Source organism: Cricetulus griseus, chromosome 2 (assembly GCF_003668045.3).
Source record: "Cricetulus griseus strain 17A/GY chromosome 2, alternate assembly CriGri-PICRH-1.0, whole genome shotgun sequence".
In the NCBI taxonomy this organism is placed as follows: Eukaryota; Metazoa; Chordata; class Mammalia; order Rodentia; family Cricetidae; genus Cricetulus; species Cricetulus griseus.
The window spans coordinates 15,800,498-15,815,747 of NC_048595.1; the positions used below are offsets into that span (position 1 = coordinate 15,800,498).

At 51.0% G+C, this 15,250-nt stretch overlaps 1 protein-coding gene across 1 annotated transcript in view; it reads right to left on the reverse strand.

Moving 5' to 3' along the window:
• Hspg2 (heparan sulfate proteoglycan 2) overlaps window positions 1-15,250 on the reverse strand; it is a 100,050-nt gene that overhangs the window by 29,724 nt on the left and 55,076 nt on the right. Inside the window, exons 34-45 of the mRNA XM_027399760.2 lie at window positions 9,898-9,990; window positions 9,557-9,637; window positions 9,204-9,434; window positions 6,826-6,939; window positions 5,412-5,539; window positions 5,223-5,309; window positions 3,958-4,016; window positions 3,638-3,802; window positions 3,425-3,535; window positions 910-1,010; window positions 644-824; window positions 27-152 (exon numbers count right to left, since the gene is read on the reverse strand). Of these exons, the coding sequence (XP_027255561.1) occupies window positions 27-152; window positions 644-824; window positions 910-1,010; window positions 3,425-3,535; window positions 3,638-3,802; window positions 3,958-4,016; window positions 5,223-5,309; window positions 5,412-5,539; window positions 6,826-6,939; window positions 9,204-9,434; window positions 9,557-9,637; window positions 9,898-9,990 (1,477 nt within the window). The remainder of the gene's footprint in view (window positions 1-26; window positions 153-643; window positions 825-909; window positions 1,011-3,424; window positions 3,536-3,637; window positions 3,803-3,957; window positions 4,017-5,222; window positions 5,310-5,411; window positions 5,540-6,825; window positions 6,940-9,203; window positions 9,435-9,556; window positions 9,638-9,897; window positions 9,991-15,250) is intronic.

The following is a 15,250-nucleotide window of genomic DNA, read 5'->3' on the forward strand; positions in this document are numbered from 1 at the left end:
GAGTGTCACTCCCATCACAGCCTCACCTGTCCATTCCAGAGTGGGTGTGGGGTTCCCTGTGGCACTACAGCGGAACTCAGCCAGTTGTCCAGGCTGCACAGTGAGCTGTGGCGGGTGTATGGAGACCACAGGGGCAGTTGAGGTACCTGAAACTAACAAGCCAGGAGCAAGGATGAGATATGATCAGGGTGGGGACTTTTCTCCACCGATAGCCCCTTGCCTGTCGCAGCTTCTGCTCTAGCCCGGCATAGCCATTTGTCCACCCAGTAGCTGGAGAGGGCTTTGAAAATTTCATGGGCCAATTGCTTCCTTATCTAAGGCCCACCCATAGTACTCGAACTCCTCTTTTTCGGAAGAGGGTTCACAATGTTGCCCAGACTCACAGTGCTTCAGCCTCAACCTCCAACTGCTGGGATAACAGGCCTGCATCTTCCCCTCACTTAGTGCTATCCCAACCCTCCAATCCCTCTCACCCCTGGCATTCATCACCACACACAAGCGTCTTGTTTCTGCTCTCTCACTTCCCCTGACATACACTTCAGGAGGTCCAAGACACAGTTTGTCCCTCTCTGTCCCCGCTTCTTCAGAGCCTAGAGCATGTAGGGGATCCCTGGGGCCAGACTCAGATCACAACAAGGCATACCCTGAACATGCAGCGTGGCTGTGCCCTGGTCCATGGCGAACATGTTGGAGCCAGTACACACGTAGGTGCCCGCATCACTTGGCTGCACATTGCGGATGGTCAGGATGCCGTTGAAGTCCATAGCACGAGAGGGCAGCTTCCCATTATGCAGGCGGGTCCATACCAGGGTGTAGGCTGGAGACTGCAGGGAAGCATCAGGGTGAGGGACATGCGTGGGCTCAGGGTGCCCACGAGACAGACTCCCCCACTGCTCCCTGTCTGCTCACTTTGCTCTTGGCTGTGCAGATAAAGGTGACATCAGCTCCAGGCCGCACACTCTGGCTCCTCTGCTCCTCCACGGTCACTGTGATGGGCTTGCTGGGAGCCTCTGTGAATGGGAGGTCTCCAGTGAGTTCCACAAGCCTGCTGTGTCACTTTCTCTTAGGCCTGCTTTCCCGTTCTCTTCTATAAGACAGATCTTATTCCGTTTCCCTGACTGGCCTGGAACTCACCATGTAGACCAGGATGGCTTCAAATTCAGATCTTCCTGCCTCTGTCCCTTGTGTAAGCTGTCTTTCTCTCTCTCTCGGTTTTTCGAGACAGGGTTTCTCTGTAGCTTTGGAGCCTGTCCTGGAGCTCACTCTGTAGACCAGGCTGGCCTTAAACTCACAGAGATCTGCCTGCCTCTGCCTCCTGTGTTCTGGAACTAAAGGTGTGGGCCACCACCTCCCAGCTCATTCTCTTTTAAAATAGACTCTCATTGCTGCAGGCTGGTTTCAAACTCCTTATGTAGCTAAAAATAACCTTAAACTTTTGATCCTCCTGCCTCAGCCTCCCAAATGCTGGGATTACAGGTTTGTACTACCATACCTAGTTTTTAAGTAATAATATATGTGTGTGTGTATATGTGCATATATAGATTATGTCTATATACGTGTGAGTATAAATGCCTGCAGAGGTCAGAAGAGGGTATCAGATCCAAGTTGGAGTTACAGGTGGTCGTAAGCCACCTACACTGGAAGAGCAATGTATGCTCTTAACCACTGAGCCATATCTCCAGCCCCAACATCTGGTTTTTGTGTGGTTCGAACATAAGGCTTTGTGTGTGATTGGGAAGCCCTCTACTAGCTAAGCCACATTCCCAGCCCACCTCCTCGGGATATCTCTTCCTTTCTAGTACAGCTGGGATGCCATTCCACTCCCTGGTGCCTCCCTAGACCCCACTACCCACGTCTCTCCCTTCAGGCATTGAGCAACCAGCATGTGGTCCAGTGGGAGTGCACTGGCTGCAGTTCATCATCCCAGGACACAAAATAGCTCTTAGCGCTTCACACTTCATTGCAACTGACTTCTCCATCTAGTTTGCGTCCCCAGATAGCTATTTCTTACCTCCTTCCATCTCCCTCAACCTTCCTGCCCACCATCCCACCTTAAAGCCCATGGCTTCAACGTGCACTTGTTCAGAAAGCAGAAACCACCAGTCATCAGGTGCATCTCTAGCTTTCCCGGCCCCCCCCCCCCCGTCTAACCCCCCCCTTACTCCTCTCTGGTCCCTGCATGCCCCACCCCACCCTTCATTTCAGAGCACTGGATCCTTCCTTCCTCTGGTGTCACATCAACCCCTGCCTCCTGCCACTGCTTCATAGTCCAATGTGTTCTAGAAATGTCCATAGTTCCATGTACTTCCAGATACTGCCCCATTGCTTACTTGACCTCTCTTCTGAGCTAGGACTTTTTATTCCCTTTTTTTTATTCTCTCCTCTCTCTCTCTCTCTCTCTCTCTCTCTCTCTCTCTCGACAGGGTTTCTCTGTGTAGCCCTGGCTGTCCTGGTAACTCACTCTGTAGACCAGGCCAGCCTTGAACTCAGAGATCCTCCTGCCTCTGCCTCCCGAGTGCTGGGATTAAAGGCCTGCGTCACCACCACCTGGTGACTTTTTCTTTTTTTCTAGACAGGGTCTTGCTACATAGTCCAGGTTGGCTTCCATCTAGAGATCCACCTACCAAAGCCTCCTGAGCCTGGGTATTTAACGTAGGTGCTGCCACACCCTGTTCTGACCTGGCTCTTGCAAGAGTTTCCACATGTTCCTGTGTCTACTCCAATTGAGTTTCCACCTCTGTCAGTCTGTTCTGCCAGAGTCCAATCTTCACACCATCTCCCTGCTTATACAATACGTCCTATTGCTGCACTGGCTGAGCAGCTCTCCCAGGAGCCTTTACTCCAGCTCACACCCTAGACTTCTCTCCCCTTCTTCCTCCAATCTCACTGGCGGCTCTTCTGGCTTTTTCTGTCCTTCCTCTCCAGCTTGACAAGCTGGCCTTGGAGTTTAGTGGATGCTATCTTGGCTCTTGTCCTAAATAGGACTTAGCCAATGACCAAGACAAGCTGGTGTACACAGACCAGACAGGACATAGAAATCTGGGGTTCCCAATTTCCTCAGCCACATTAAACAACTTGGCAAAAGCCACTTATGGTGGCTATTCCCTTGACCATGTCCTCCCTGTTGGTCACTTCTTCTCTGCCCCTTCCTTTGCTGGAATCCTACACTGCCTCAGCTTTGGGGAACCCAAATAAAGAAACTTGCGGAGCCTTCCTCATCCCAGTAAATGGCACCCATACCCCAGGCGGTGTCTTCTCTCTTAAGCCTTAAGGATCATAGTGAGTCCCGGAGATTCTGTCTCTGCAATGTGTAAATCCACCCCCCTCATGTACTTCCCTCCCATCTTCACAGCTATTGTCCTTGTCCAGTGGCCACTGTCCTCTCTAGGCAGATGGTAGCAGGGGCAGGGAAGCAGGGGCTCACCAGTGACCAGGAGCTCAGCCCTGCTGTTGCTGGTGTGATGCAGGTTTTGGCAGGTGCAGATGTAGACACCGGCATCGGAGGGCTGCACGCTAGGGAAGTGAAGCTCAGAGCCTGGGGTGGGGAGACGCTTGTCAGGGCCCAGCTCCACATGGCCCAATAGGACAGGAACAGGGCTGACTCATGGGACAGAAGAGGCTGTAGGTTTGTGACTACCTTGATGCCGCTGCTGAGCACCACTGGATATGGGCCGCCCATCTTCACGGGACCAGTAGAAGTAGTGAGGTGGACTGCCGTTGACCTGGCACCTCAGGGAGTGTGGGCCTCCTTGGGGAACCACGCTCCGAGAGGGATGGATCTGAACCTCCAAGAAGTCTTTTGCTAATGGAGTGGGGGAAGGAAACCATTCAGCCAGGAAGACCCCAATATAAAGCAGTGTCCCTGACACTGGTCTCCCAACCTCAGAACTCTATTCCTCACACTCCCGAGGGTCCATGACCCCCTCTCTCACCACCCTGTGTCATGGTCCTACTTACTCAGTGGCTGGCACCGGCCTCCTTGCACATTGGGGTTACCCTCATAGCCTGGGGCACACCTGTTAGGAGGAACGAGAACCAGCTCTGTAATCCCCAAGGGATCTAGTGTCTAACAGTGAACTTGAGGAGCCAGTTCAGCCAGCTGCCATGGTATATGGAGGAAGCTCAGGGTTCTAGAAGGACTCTGGGGACCACAGAGGTTCCAATACACAGCCTCAGTGAGCTGAGACAGAAGTTGCTAGGGGGCTGGGTAATGGAAGAGGTAAGCCTGCTATTCTCCAGGGAAGCATTCATTCAACAAACAGTTATTAGGGAGTTAGTATGCCCCAGACACCATGCTCGGTGTGGAGGCACAACAGGAGACATGGCAAGGTCTCTGGTCTGAGGATTAATCAGGAAACGGCATAGAAACTTCATGTAAACTGAGAACGAGGGAGGGGCCATGTGGACCCAGGGAGCCCAGAGAGACTACAAAGCATGGCTCCTATGCTGCTTTGGGTTTCCTGCAGCATGCTGCGCACAGCTTCCAGAGAACAGATCACATTTGGAAATGTGTATCTTGTAGCTGTTCTCCTGCCTCTGCCCCCATTCACCTCCTATTTTGGGTTGCAGACTCTGTAGGGCTGACACAGAATCTGTTCTGTTTGCCAGTTTATCCTCAGCACTTCAGGACACAGCACACACACACAGTAGATGCTCAATAAAAATGTGTTGAGCCCTGCATGGCAACCCACACCTGTAATTTAAGAGGCTGAGGTTTCAGGCCAGCCTGGATTACACAGAGTTAGAGGCCAACTTAGGTTTTATACTGAGACCCTGTCTTAAACTTCCTACCCCCTCCAAAAAGTGTTGAATAAGTGCAAGAGGTTGAATCTTGAAGGCTAAGGAGTTAGCCAGGAAAGGGCATGTTTGCGAGGCTAAAAACGTTCTGCAGACGGGCAACAGCGCATGACAATACAAGTACTAAGAATTCAAGAAGGTGGTAGAGGGCTACATGGTGAGGCCTGTGCCTTAACAACAAAACAAAACAAAAAACAATTCAGCTTATCCTGTCTGGTGTGAGGAGTGGGGTGGAATGGGCGTGCCTGAAGCATGGTTAAGTCATAAGCCCCACCTCATCCCAAGGGCAGTATGACTGTGGGAAGTGTTTGGGGCAGGGAGGGACACGATCCTGGTAGAGGCTTTTCTGAGCCACACCCTGTAGGACTCTCACCTGGGAGCCTCTCATTTATACCTTCACTCCCCACTCCTCCTGTGGAACTTACTGTTCACAGTACTGGCCGGTGTAGCCGGGTTCACAGGCCGTGCAGCGGTACCCTCCAGCTCCAAGGCTCTCACAGGTACGGGAGAACCTGGGGCAGGCAGGCAAATGTCAGGCCGCAGGAGCCCACTCCCCATCTCGCTCCCCCATCCTCCAGCAGGAGTTCATTCTTGGATGTGAGCCAGGTACGCACATGTTCTCTGGGTTGGTCAGTGGGCAGGCACATGGCTGGCAGTCTTCAGGCGTCCCGGCCGTGGCATCTCCGTAGTAGCCAGTTGCGCACAGTTCACAAAACTCACCAGCTGTGTTGTGCTGACATCGCTGCGGAGCACAAGGGTGTCAGACAGCAGCTACGAAGCAAAAACTCACCAAGATACCCTCATCCAGAAACCCCAAATCTTGTCTTAAAGAAGAGTCATGGAGGGGGCTGGAGAGATGGCTCAGCGGTTAAGAACACTGGCTGCTCTTTCAGAGGTCCCATATGACAGCTCACACTTGTTTGTAATTCCAGTTTCAGGGGATGAGACACCCACAGAAAAACACCAATGCACATTAAAAAAAAAAAGTAATGGAAGGACATACAGATTTACTTATAGGGATGCCCATCAGTTCCGCAGTGCTGAAAAAAAAAAGTACCTATGGGGACTCAGATAAACCAAAAAGTCCATCCCAGCCTGGGCTTGGGTTTACACCAGTAACATCAGCATGGGGTGGGGAGCGGTGTGTGTGTGTGTGTGTGTGTGTGTGTGTGTGTGTGTGTGTGTGTGTAGGTCATCCTTGGCTACAATAGTGAGTCAGCTCTGTCTCAGAAAAAACTGTGTGTGTGTGTGTGTGTGTGTGTGTGTGTGTGTGTGTGTGTGAGAGAGAGAGAGAGAGAGAGAGAGAGAGAGAGAGAGAGAGAGAGAGAGATGCCTGTGACATTAAAGGAAAACAAAGGTATACATTTGGACACAGAGCCTCGAAGATACATGTTTCACTATAAAAACCCCATGGACTGGAGAGATGGCTCAGTGGTTAAGAACACTGGCTCCTCTTCTAGAGGACTCGGGTTCAATGCCTAGAACCCACATGGTAACCCAGCACGAAGGGATATGATGCCTTTTCGGACTCCATGGGCACCAGGCTCACACAGGGTACACAGACATAGGCAAAACACCCCAAAACATAAAAACCCAGACAATATACAATCTCATCCAAAGACAGCCACATCTGTGGCATTAACATAGTATGTTCCTTGCTTCACACAGAGTCTGGGACTCTGTCAACTATCTGTGCCCTAGCCGTGTACTTGTAAGGACATACACATACCACTCCAGAAAGTGTATGAAAAAGTATTTACTAAAGTTTCATCTCCAGTACCACCAAAGACAAACAACCCCCCTCCAGCCTCTATAATCTGACTCTTCTACAACAACGTCAGTCACTTAGGGGCAAGCAATAACAAACCATAGCTTTCTTTACAAAGAAGAATGGCTTTCCACACTTGTGGTTCCTGACTATCTTCACCTGTTCCATTCATCCAGGTGCTATCTCCCGTGAACTTGCCCCCAGAGGCTTAACTTACAAAGACCCCTCCCATCCCGAGGCCACCCCTGCTTGCATCTCACCGAGCAGGCTCCAGTCTCTGGGTGACACAGGTCAGAGTGGCCGTTGCATTCACACAACTCACAGTGGCCAAGGTACAGTCCGCTTCCAGTGCGCGTGTAGCCTGGGGCGCAGTCCTAGGGGGCAGAGGAAAGTTGGTCTCCATTACCCACAAAGCTCCACCCAGAGCCAGTATACCTAGCCTTCTGTCCCTTCCTCATCTTCCAGAGTCTAGATCCCACTGGCTCTAGGAGAGGGCATCCCAGGCCAGCCTCCATCCACAACCTCTCTGAAGAGGCCCCAGCCTGCTGCTCATCTTCACTTTCATGGCTCCGGAAGGAGATGGAGCTTGTAATACCCAGGCAGTGTTAGCTTAGTGAAACGTAGTATATCCCCAATGGGGACCTGCCTCATTTCAAGATGGGAAAGGTCTCTATGGGAAAATAGTACAGCTAAATGGTGAAGTGAGCTGGGGAGACCCATGGGAGAAGGGGTCCTTGAAGATATTTTTACATTTGTGTGTGTGTGTGTGTGTGTGTGTGTGTGTGTGTGTGTGTGTGTGTGTGTGTGCCACAGTTCATATATGGAGGTCAGAAGACAACTTATAAGAGTCAGCTCTCTCCTTCCATCGTGTGGGTCCTGAGGAATGAACCGAGGTCCAGGCTTTGTTGTAAGTGCCTTTACCACCTAAGCCATCTTGCCAACCTTTATTACTGGGGTTGCATGCACCAATTAGTAATCCTGCTCGGCCAGGTGATACACATCTGTAATCCCAGCACTCTTGGAGTGGGGGCAGGAAGATAGTGATGTTCAAGGCCAGCTTCTGATTACACACACACACACACACACACACACACACACACACACACACACTGAGCTCAAAGCCATTCTAAGCTGCATGAGCTCCTGCCTTGAGAATTCGAACCAAACCAAAACCAAAATCAAACAAGCACAGCGATAGAGTTAGCACAAGGCATCACAGATGTTGGTGCAAAGTGGAGATGAAGGATCACAGGTCTGAAGGGCAGTCCTCTCCCCCGCCCCTTCTGAGAAAGCTGCCAAGGCCTCCTCCGCACATTCCATGGCCAGTTTGTGGACCTCTTAGGGCTGGGCTGCAACAGTGTGCACAAGCACGTCCCAAGAGCTCCTCTTTCAGATGAGTCAAACATGGTATCTTTGCAGAGAACGAAATTCTACACTGGGATTTGAGAAGTCTGTGACCCCAGAAAAGGCACACAGATGTATGTATGTATATGTAGTATAAATATATAAATACATAAATTTATATATAAATACATTATATTCATTTATTCACATATCATTTTTATTTATTTATATATTATAAATAAATATAAGTGTATATATAAATAAATAAATAAATATATTTTTCAAGATTTATTTATTTAGTATACAGTGTTCTGTCTGCATGTATTCCTGCAGGCCAGAAGAGGGCACCAGATCCCATTATAGATGGTTGTGAGCCACCATGTGGTTGCTGGGAATTGAACTCAAGACTTCTGGAACAGCAGTCAGTGCTCTTAACCTCTGAGCCATCTCTCCAGCCCGGCACACAGATATTAAAGTGCAGAGATACGAACTTGCTATAGCTGTACCCATTCCTGACCTCTGCCATCTCATTAGATATTAAGTGGGTCAATGTCACGTGTAGGGTAAATGCCTGTCTACCTGGAGCTCAAAGCTGGGGCCAGATCCAGCAGAGGCTCTTAGGAGCTTCAAAGAGACAGCCCTCTGTCCCACTCCACAGCCCCTCCACACGGTACACCAGGCCTTGACCTCTTTCTCTGCACCATCCATTTTGTCTACATCCAACAGACACATGGTCCCTGCCTGGCGCTGATTATGGGATGCCTATAGCAGAGTGACTTCCCCATCCCAGGGCCCTGTTCTAGGCCGGCCATAGTGACCCTACTGCAGGTCCAGTCCCATGTGCTCCTCCTTCCAAGCTGGTCATCCCTTAAGCCTACAGAGTCATCCACTCCATGCTGTGTACCTGAGGCATGTCCTTGCCCAGCTCTGAGAGTCTCCTGTGTTTGGGTCTCTCCAGTTGAAAGTGTGCCATTCTTTAGGCAGTGCTGTCTGGTGGTTAGGATATCAGATCTAGGTTCAGGTTAGTTCTCCACACGTTGGGTGTATGCCCTTGGGTAAGGCACCCATCCCTTGGACGTTTGCTTTTGTCAGGTAAAGGAATGGCTTGGATATGTGATTGCAGCAATGTAAGAGCAGAAGGTACCTAACGCAGAGAGCAGTCATGGACTACAGCAATGGTTACTGACCTTGCAACGCAGAGAGCAGTCATGGACTACAGCAATGGTTACTGACCTTGCACCTTGCACATACCACAGCACTGAAGCAAATGCAGTCAGGCCAGCCACACACTCACCTGGCAGGACAACCCGACATAGCCTGGGGGGCAGCGGCATTCTTCTACCTCGAGGGCTCGGGGCCCTCCAGAAGGCCCAGGCTGGGCCACTTCTAGGCTCACGGCGCTGATACTGGCTGCCCGTGGCACTGAGGAGAAGGTGGCCCGAATCAGAAGTTCATCCAGATCCGCCAGGGCCATGAGCAAATGCTCACGGGTAGCAGGCTGTCCATCTGGCCGCCGCCAGAACTCCTGGGGGACGGGGGGATGACAGTAAGTGTCAGTGGAAGCTCTGGGCTTGGTTTGCTGAACTTGTAGCCCTGCACATACTCTGCCAAGGGGAGGATGGGCGATCAAATCCAAGTGCCACCTACCTCTCGGAAGATGATCTCGTAACTCCTTCTCTCTGGGCCCTGTGGTGCTGGCTGGGAAGCCACCAGCATGATGTTATTGCCCTGCACAAAGGTTAGGAAGGGCATTTAGAGTTATTGGAGGTATATCCACCGACCCCAGGTTCTCCAACCATGTACCTCCTGTCTGTCCACACCCCCAAGCTCATGTGCCTGCCTGGTGTTCCCATGCCTGGCAGCCAGCCTAAGGCAGCCTAAGGAGCAACCAGCCAGGTAGGGACCAAGGGCCCACATTTGGCTAGCTGGTGTGGCTTCCACATGGCTTGCATCCTCTGCCTGACCACTGTGGATTCTACTGAGCTCACCGTGATCTGGATATCGGGGTCTGAGAGTGGGCTGCCCTGTGGCCCTGATGTGTAGGAGAGGGTGTATCGTAGCTTCCCGCCATAGGCCGCCACCTGGGAAGAGACAAGATCACACAGGTCAGAGACAGAGCCTCTTGGCTCCTGTGTGTTGCACACTAACCTCAGAAGGCCAGGACTTGTAGCACAGAAAACTGGGCAACAGGCCCATTCTATCATTTCCTCCCTCGTCTCACTCATGGGAGGACTTCTTACTCATTCTCCATTGCCTGGCAGTCACAGTCAACACGTCCCTTTTTATGTGTAGACATTTCCCATAAAATGACAAGAGTAACAATAGTGACTCTCATGGGGAGACTGCCAAGATCAGAAGTTTTAGCCCAGGGCATGGATCTGCACGGGCTCTGGGGCCTCATCTCCTGGACTCCTGGCTTTGGGTCCACCCAGACTTCCTTCCTTCTGTAAACTACATCCTTGTTCCTTCTCTCCTCTCTGTCTTTTAAAGTATTTACTTTATGTGTGTGTGCACGCCTGAATGTATGTACGAGAGTACAACGAGCCCAGAGTGTACCTGTGTAGTCAGAAGAGGCTTTGGATCCCTGATACAGGGGATCCCCTGACTTTAAAGTTATAGAGGGTTGTAAACCACCATGTGGGTGGGTGCTGGGAATTGAACCTGGGTCCTCTGAAAGAACAGTCAGTGCTCTTAACTGCTGAGCCATCTCTTCAGCCCCTTCCTTGTTGTCTTTTAAAAAAAACAAGCTTCCTGTATACTCAGGTCCCTCCGACCTGCAGAAGGGAGCAAGCCAGGCCTGCCAATCAACACGGTTCTGAATTAGGAAGAGAGATGGGATAAGGTCAGTTCTAGTGTGACTAGATACAATGGGGCCATGTGCATTTCTCTCCAACTGGGGAATGTCTGGTGTATGGCACTCCTCTTTCTTTTGGGACAGAGAAATTCCTATCTCCCATGTGACCAGAAGCTACAAAATGACACTCACTGAGAAAAAGCCCTAATGAGCACTTGGACCCGGCCATCATCCTTGGACCCTATGGTTGAATGAGTCATTCTGTTTGTTGTTTGTTTTTTATTGTGGGCAAGCCAACTGGACTTGTGTCTTTGCAGACATGACTAAAAGGCTAAGGCTAGTTGCAAAGGGCTTTCATCCTGGCAGCCGAGGTTCCAGCTCTACCCATTGGCCTTTCCTCCCTCTCCTCTATCACCAGGGCAGACTGGCTGAAAACTACCCAGCATGGGTGTCCCTCTGGTTCAAGTGTGTTCATTCAGTGAGTGAACGTTTATTAAACAAAAGCTGATGACATGCCAGGCCCTGGGTGACACAGGCCCCAGGGCTATTCTCTACCAACTTAGGGTGTGGTAAGGAACCAGATTACAACAGAAATAACTGGTTTCCTGTTTGTTTTGGATGCCAATGAGTTCACAGTCTCATCTGGAACCAGCTTTCTAGGAAGTGGAAGGCGTGTGCCACACAGGGCTGTAAGTCAAGGACTACAAGGGGAAAGCCTGGGCTCAGACTCCAGCTCTGCTGTCTTATAACTGTGGGCAAGTCACTTAGTCTGAGCCCAGTTTCCTCATCAGCAAATAGGTGTAAAAACAACACTTTAAAGGACACCTCGAGGATTATGTAACTCAGGACACATACAGTGAGTGACACATTCATCTCAATGTAGAGAACACACTTGAAGGCCGATAGCTATCCAGGGCTTCTGATGCCAACCCAGACTCTGGTAGACTGTCCTCACCTCACATCCCCTGGACCTGCCTGGTCTAGCCTGGCCTCTGAGTGCAGTATTACATGTGTTACTCATAACTTGTCCCCCTCCCCCGATGCTGGAGACCGGACCTGAGCTTTAAGAGCTCTACCACTGAGTCAAAGCCTCAACCCCTTGGTACACACACTCTGAAGAGGCTCTCTGTGTCTCCTGGGGGCAAGGAGGCAAGGTGGAAGCAGTAACAACATGAATGCTAATGCCAGGGTAATAGTAACAACATTCAGGGCTGGAGAGATAGCTCAGTTAGTAAAGTGCTTATCGTGCGAGCATGGGGACCTTATAACACTGGTGAGACAGAGAGAGGCTGATCCCTAGGACTCCATGGCCAGCCAGCCTGCTAGGTGAACTCCAGACCAATGAGAGACCCTGTCTCAAAAAACAAGGTGTGTGGTACTTTCTGAGCAATGACACCTAAAGTTGTCTTCGAGCCTCCATAGGCTCATGTGCACATGTAAGTACACACACACACACTCTCTCTCTCTCTCTCTCTCTCTCTCTCTCTCTCTCTCAGAAAGACAGCCACATTCCGAATGCAGGACTAGTACATGAGAACAGAGGGGAGTTCTGGGAGGTCAGTGTGCCTCTGCAGTGGCAACACAGCATACAGTAAGTGCCTAATGAGTGCACACTAGATACAGGGAGAGAGGGCTGTTCTGCCTCCTACCCTCTGATAGCTAAGAATCCTCTGATGGCCAATGGCCCTTCCATTTCCTGGTTACCTTGTTCCCCAGGAAGGCTCGGGGCAGCTGCCAGTAATAGAGACTTCCGGGCAGCAGAGAGAAGCCCTCGTAGGAGAGGGAGAACTAGTGGAGAAGAGCAGAAGGTAAGAATGGGACACAGGCACCCCAGCAGGGACCCAGGACCCACCCCAACTACACAGCACAGGCCCACCATGCTCTCTGGGCAACCTGCTTCCTGCTCTGGGCCCAGGTCCTCCAGCTGTTCTTTCAAGCCTGTTCTTGGTCTGTTTTGTCTCCCAAGCACTGTGTCTTTCTGGTGGACCCCAAAATCAATGGGGTACACTGTAAACAGTTAAAAAAAAATTTTTTTTTTTGGTTTTTCGAGACAGGGTTTCTCTGTGTAGCTTTGGAGCCTATCCTGGCACTCGCTCTGTAGACCAGGCTGGCCTGGAACTCACAGAGACCTGCCTGCCTCTGCCTCCCGAGTGCTGGGATTAAAGGCATGCGCCACCAACGCCCAGCCAGTTAAAAATTTAATGGCTCTTTTTTACATATATTTAAAAATGTAGATGGATCTGAATATGTTAGACACGCCTTTAATCCTAGCATTTGCAGGCCGAAGCTGGTGGGCCTCTGTGAGTTTGAGGACAGCCTGGTCGATACAGTGAGCTTTAGCATAGTCAAGGCTATATAGTGAGATCCTACATTTTATTTTATTTGAGATAGTGTTTTTCTGATAGTGAACCTCTGACTATACTGGAATTTTCTCTGTAGACCAGGCTGGCCTGGAGCTCACAGAGATCCTCCTGCCTCTGCCTGCCAAATGCTGAGATTAAAGGTGTGCACTACCACTGCCTGGCATGTGAGAGCCTATCATGAAAGAGAGAGAGAGAGAGAGAGAGAGAGAGAGAGAGAGAGAGAAAGAGAGAAAGAAAGGAAAAATGTAGTCAGAAAAAAAAAAGTAGCCAGAGCGCTGTGGATATAGCTTAGTTGGTAGTGTTCACCTAACTTGTGTGAAGCCCTGGATTCCATCCTAAATATGGGATATCACATTCATTATCCCAGGACTCAGAAAGCACAGGCAGGAAAATCAGGAGTTCAAGGCCATCCTTGGCTCGAAAGTGGCCAGCCTGGGCTACAGGGGACTGTCTCAAAAAAGGAAAAAGTAGTTGGATATGGTACTTTATGCCTTTAATTTCAATACTTGGGAAGCAGAGACAAGAGGATGGACACAAGTTCAAGGCCGACTTGGTCCACATCAGGAGACCTTGTTTCAAAACAAACAAACAAACAAAAAGTAGCAGGCAGACATGGTTATTATCCCAGCACTTGAGAAGCTAAGACAAGGATTCTGGGCTTGATGTCAGTCCAGGGCCATCATGAGACTCCACCTCAAAACACAAGCCTGACTGACTCGATATCTGGTGGAGCTAACGTGACGTCTGAAGTCAATGATGATCCAGACAGTCTCAAGAAATAGCAACTGGTTTGGAAATGACCAGAGTCTAGGAAGCATGGTGAGCCGGTTCCTCAGTGAGTGACTTGGTACATACCTGAGAGCCTGCTGAGGAAGACAGAGAAGTGGAGGCAGAGGAAGAGGAGGAGGAGGAAGAGGAAGAGGAAGAGGAAGCGGAGGGAGGACCTGCTCGTAGAGCAGCGGCTAACTGGGGGTGGGGGTGCAGCCCACGAGGAGGGGGTTGAGGGTGGGCAGCAAAACTGGCAAGGAGCTGCCAGATCTCAGCATCGACCCGCCTCTGAGCTTCATCCACCTAGGGGGACGGAAGGATAGACGACAGGAACAGATGGACAGAAAGACACCCATGAGGCTCTGCCTTTCCCCAGGCTGTACCAGCCCCATCCAATTCCCTGATGTGGGCCACCCACGTGCCTGTGCTGATGTCCACCCCCTATTCCCACGTGTCCTTTGCCTTCTCACTCCTAGGACTCAGGCAGAACATCTCAGGATGAGTATTTGCATGTGGGCTAGGTCTGCTGGGGGAGGAACCTGCTCATGGTGTTCCCCAAGGGAAGGACAGAAAGTTCTGTGCAGTCAGGGCAGACAGCCGTGTGTGTGTGTGTGTGTGTGTGTGTGTGTGTGTGTGTGTGTGTGTGTGTGTGTGTGTGTGTGTGCGCGCGCGCGCGCGCGCATGGGGGCTTAGGAGGTGCTGCCAACAGCACTACAGAAGGCATTCGGGGGTGTTTGTAGAATACTGTCATTTGCTGTCCTTTTTAAGGACAGGCAGGGTGGGCAGAGGGGGCCCAGGAAAGCCTGGGTCTTGGTTCAAGGTTTGGTCCCTAGACCCCCCGACACAGCCTGCCCCTGCCCTAGGTACCTGTGATGCCCGCTGTGCCCGGCCCCTGCCCTCTGGGTCCCCAAGGATCCTCCCAGTTGTCACAGCTGCCCGCCACTGTTCCTCTGAGAGGGATGTGCGGTTCTGATGGGGTGGAAGTCACAGGCCAGCTCAGCCCTCACAGGGCTCAGACCTATAGCCATGGGTAGCCCTTTCCCCATACATGGTACCAGCAAGGAAGGCCACAGTGACTGGTTAGGGAGGCATGCCCTATTCCTGGGCTGGCACATAGGGTTACTCCAGGCTACTAGAAGGGCACACGTGAAGAGGTTAATGGTGGTTGCTGGCAAATGCATGGGGAAACAAGGGAGTCAGGCACAGTCACATGGATTAAGATCAAGTTAGTTTTCCTGTTCACAGACCCCCAACTATTGTGACACCAAAAACACATCACATGGCTGATGGGGCACAGCACAGAACACGACCCTCCAAACTCTCCTAGCAGCACTACAGGCTCAGGAAGAACGTCCATGAGTACAGGATATCCCCCATGCAGAGCTGAGGGTACCCCCATTTCACACCACTCAACAA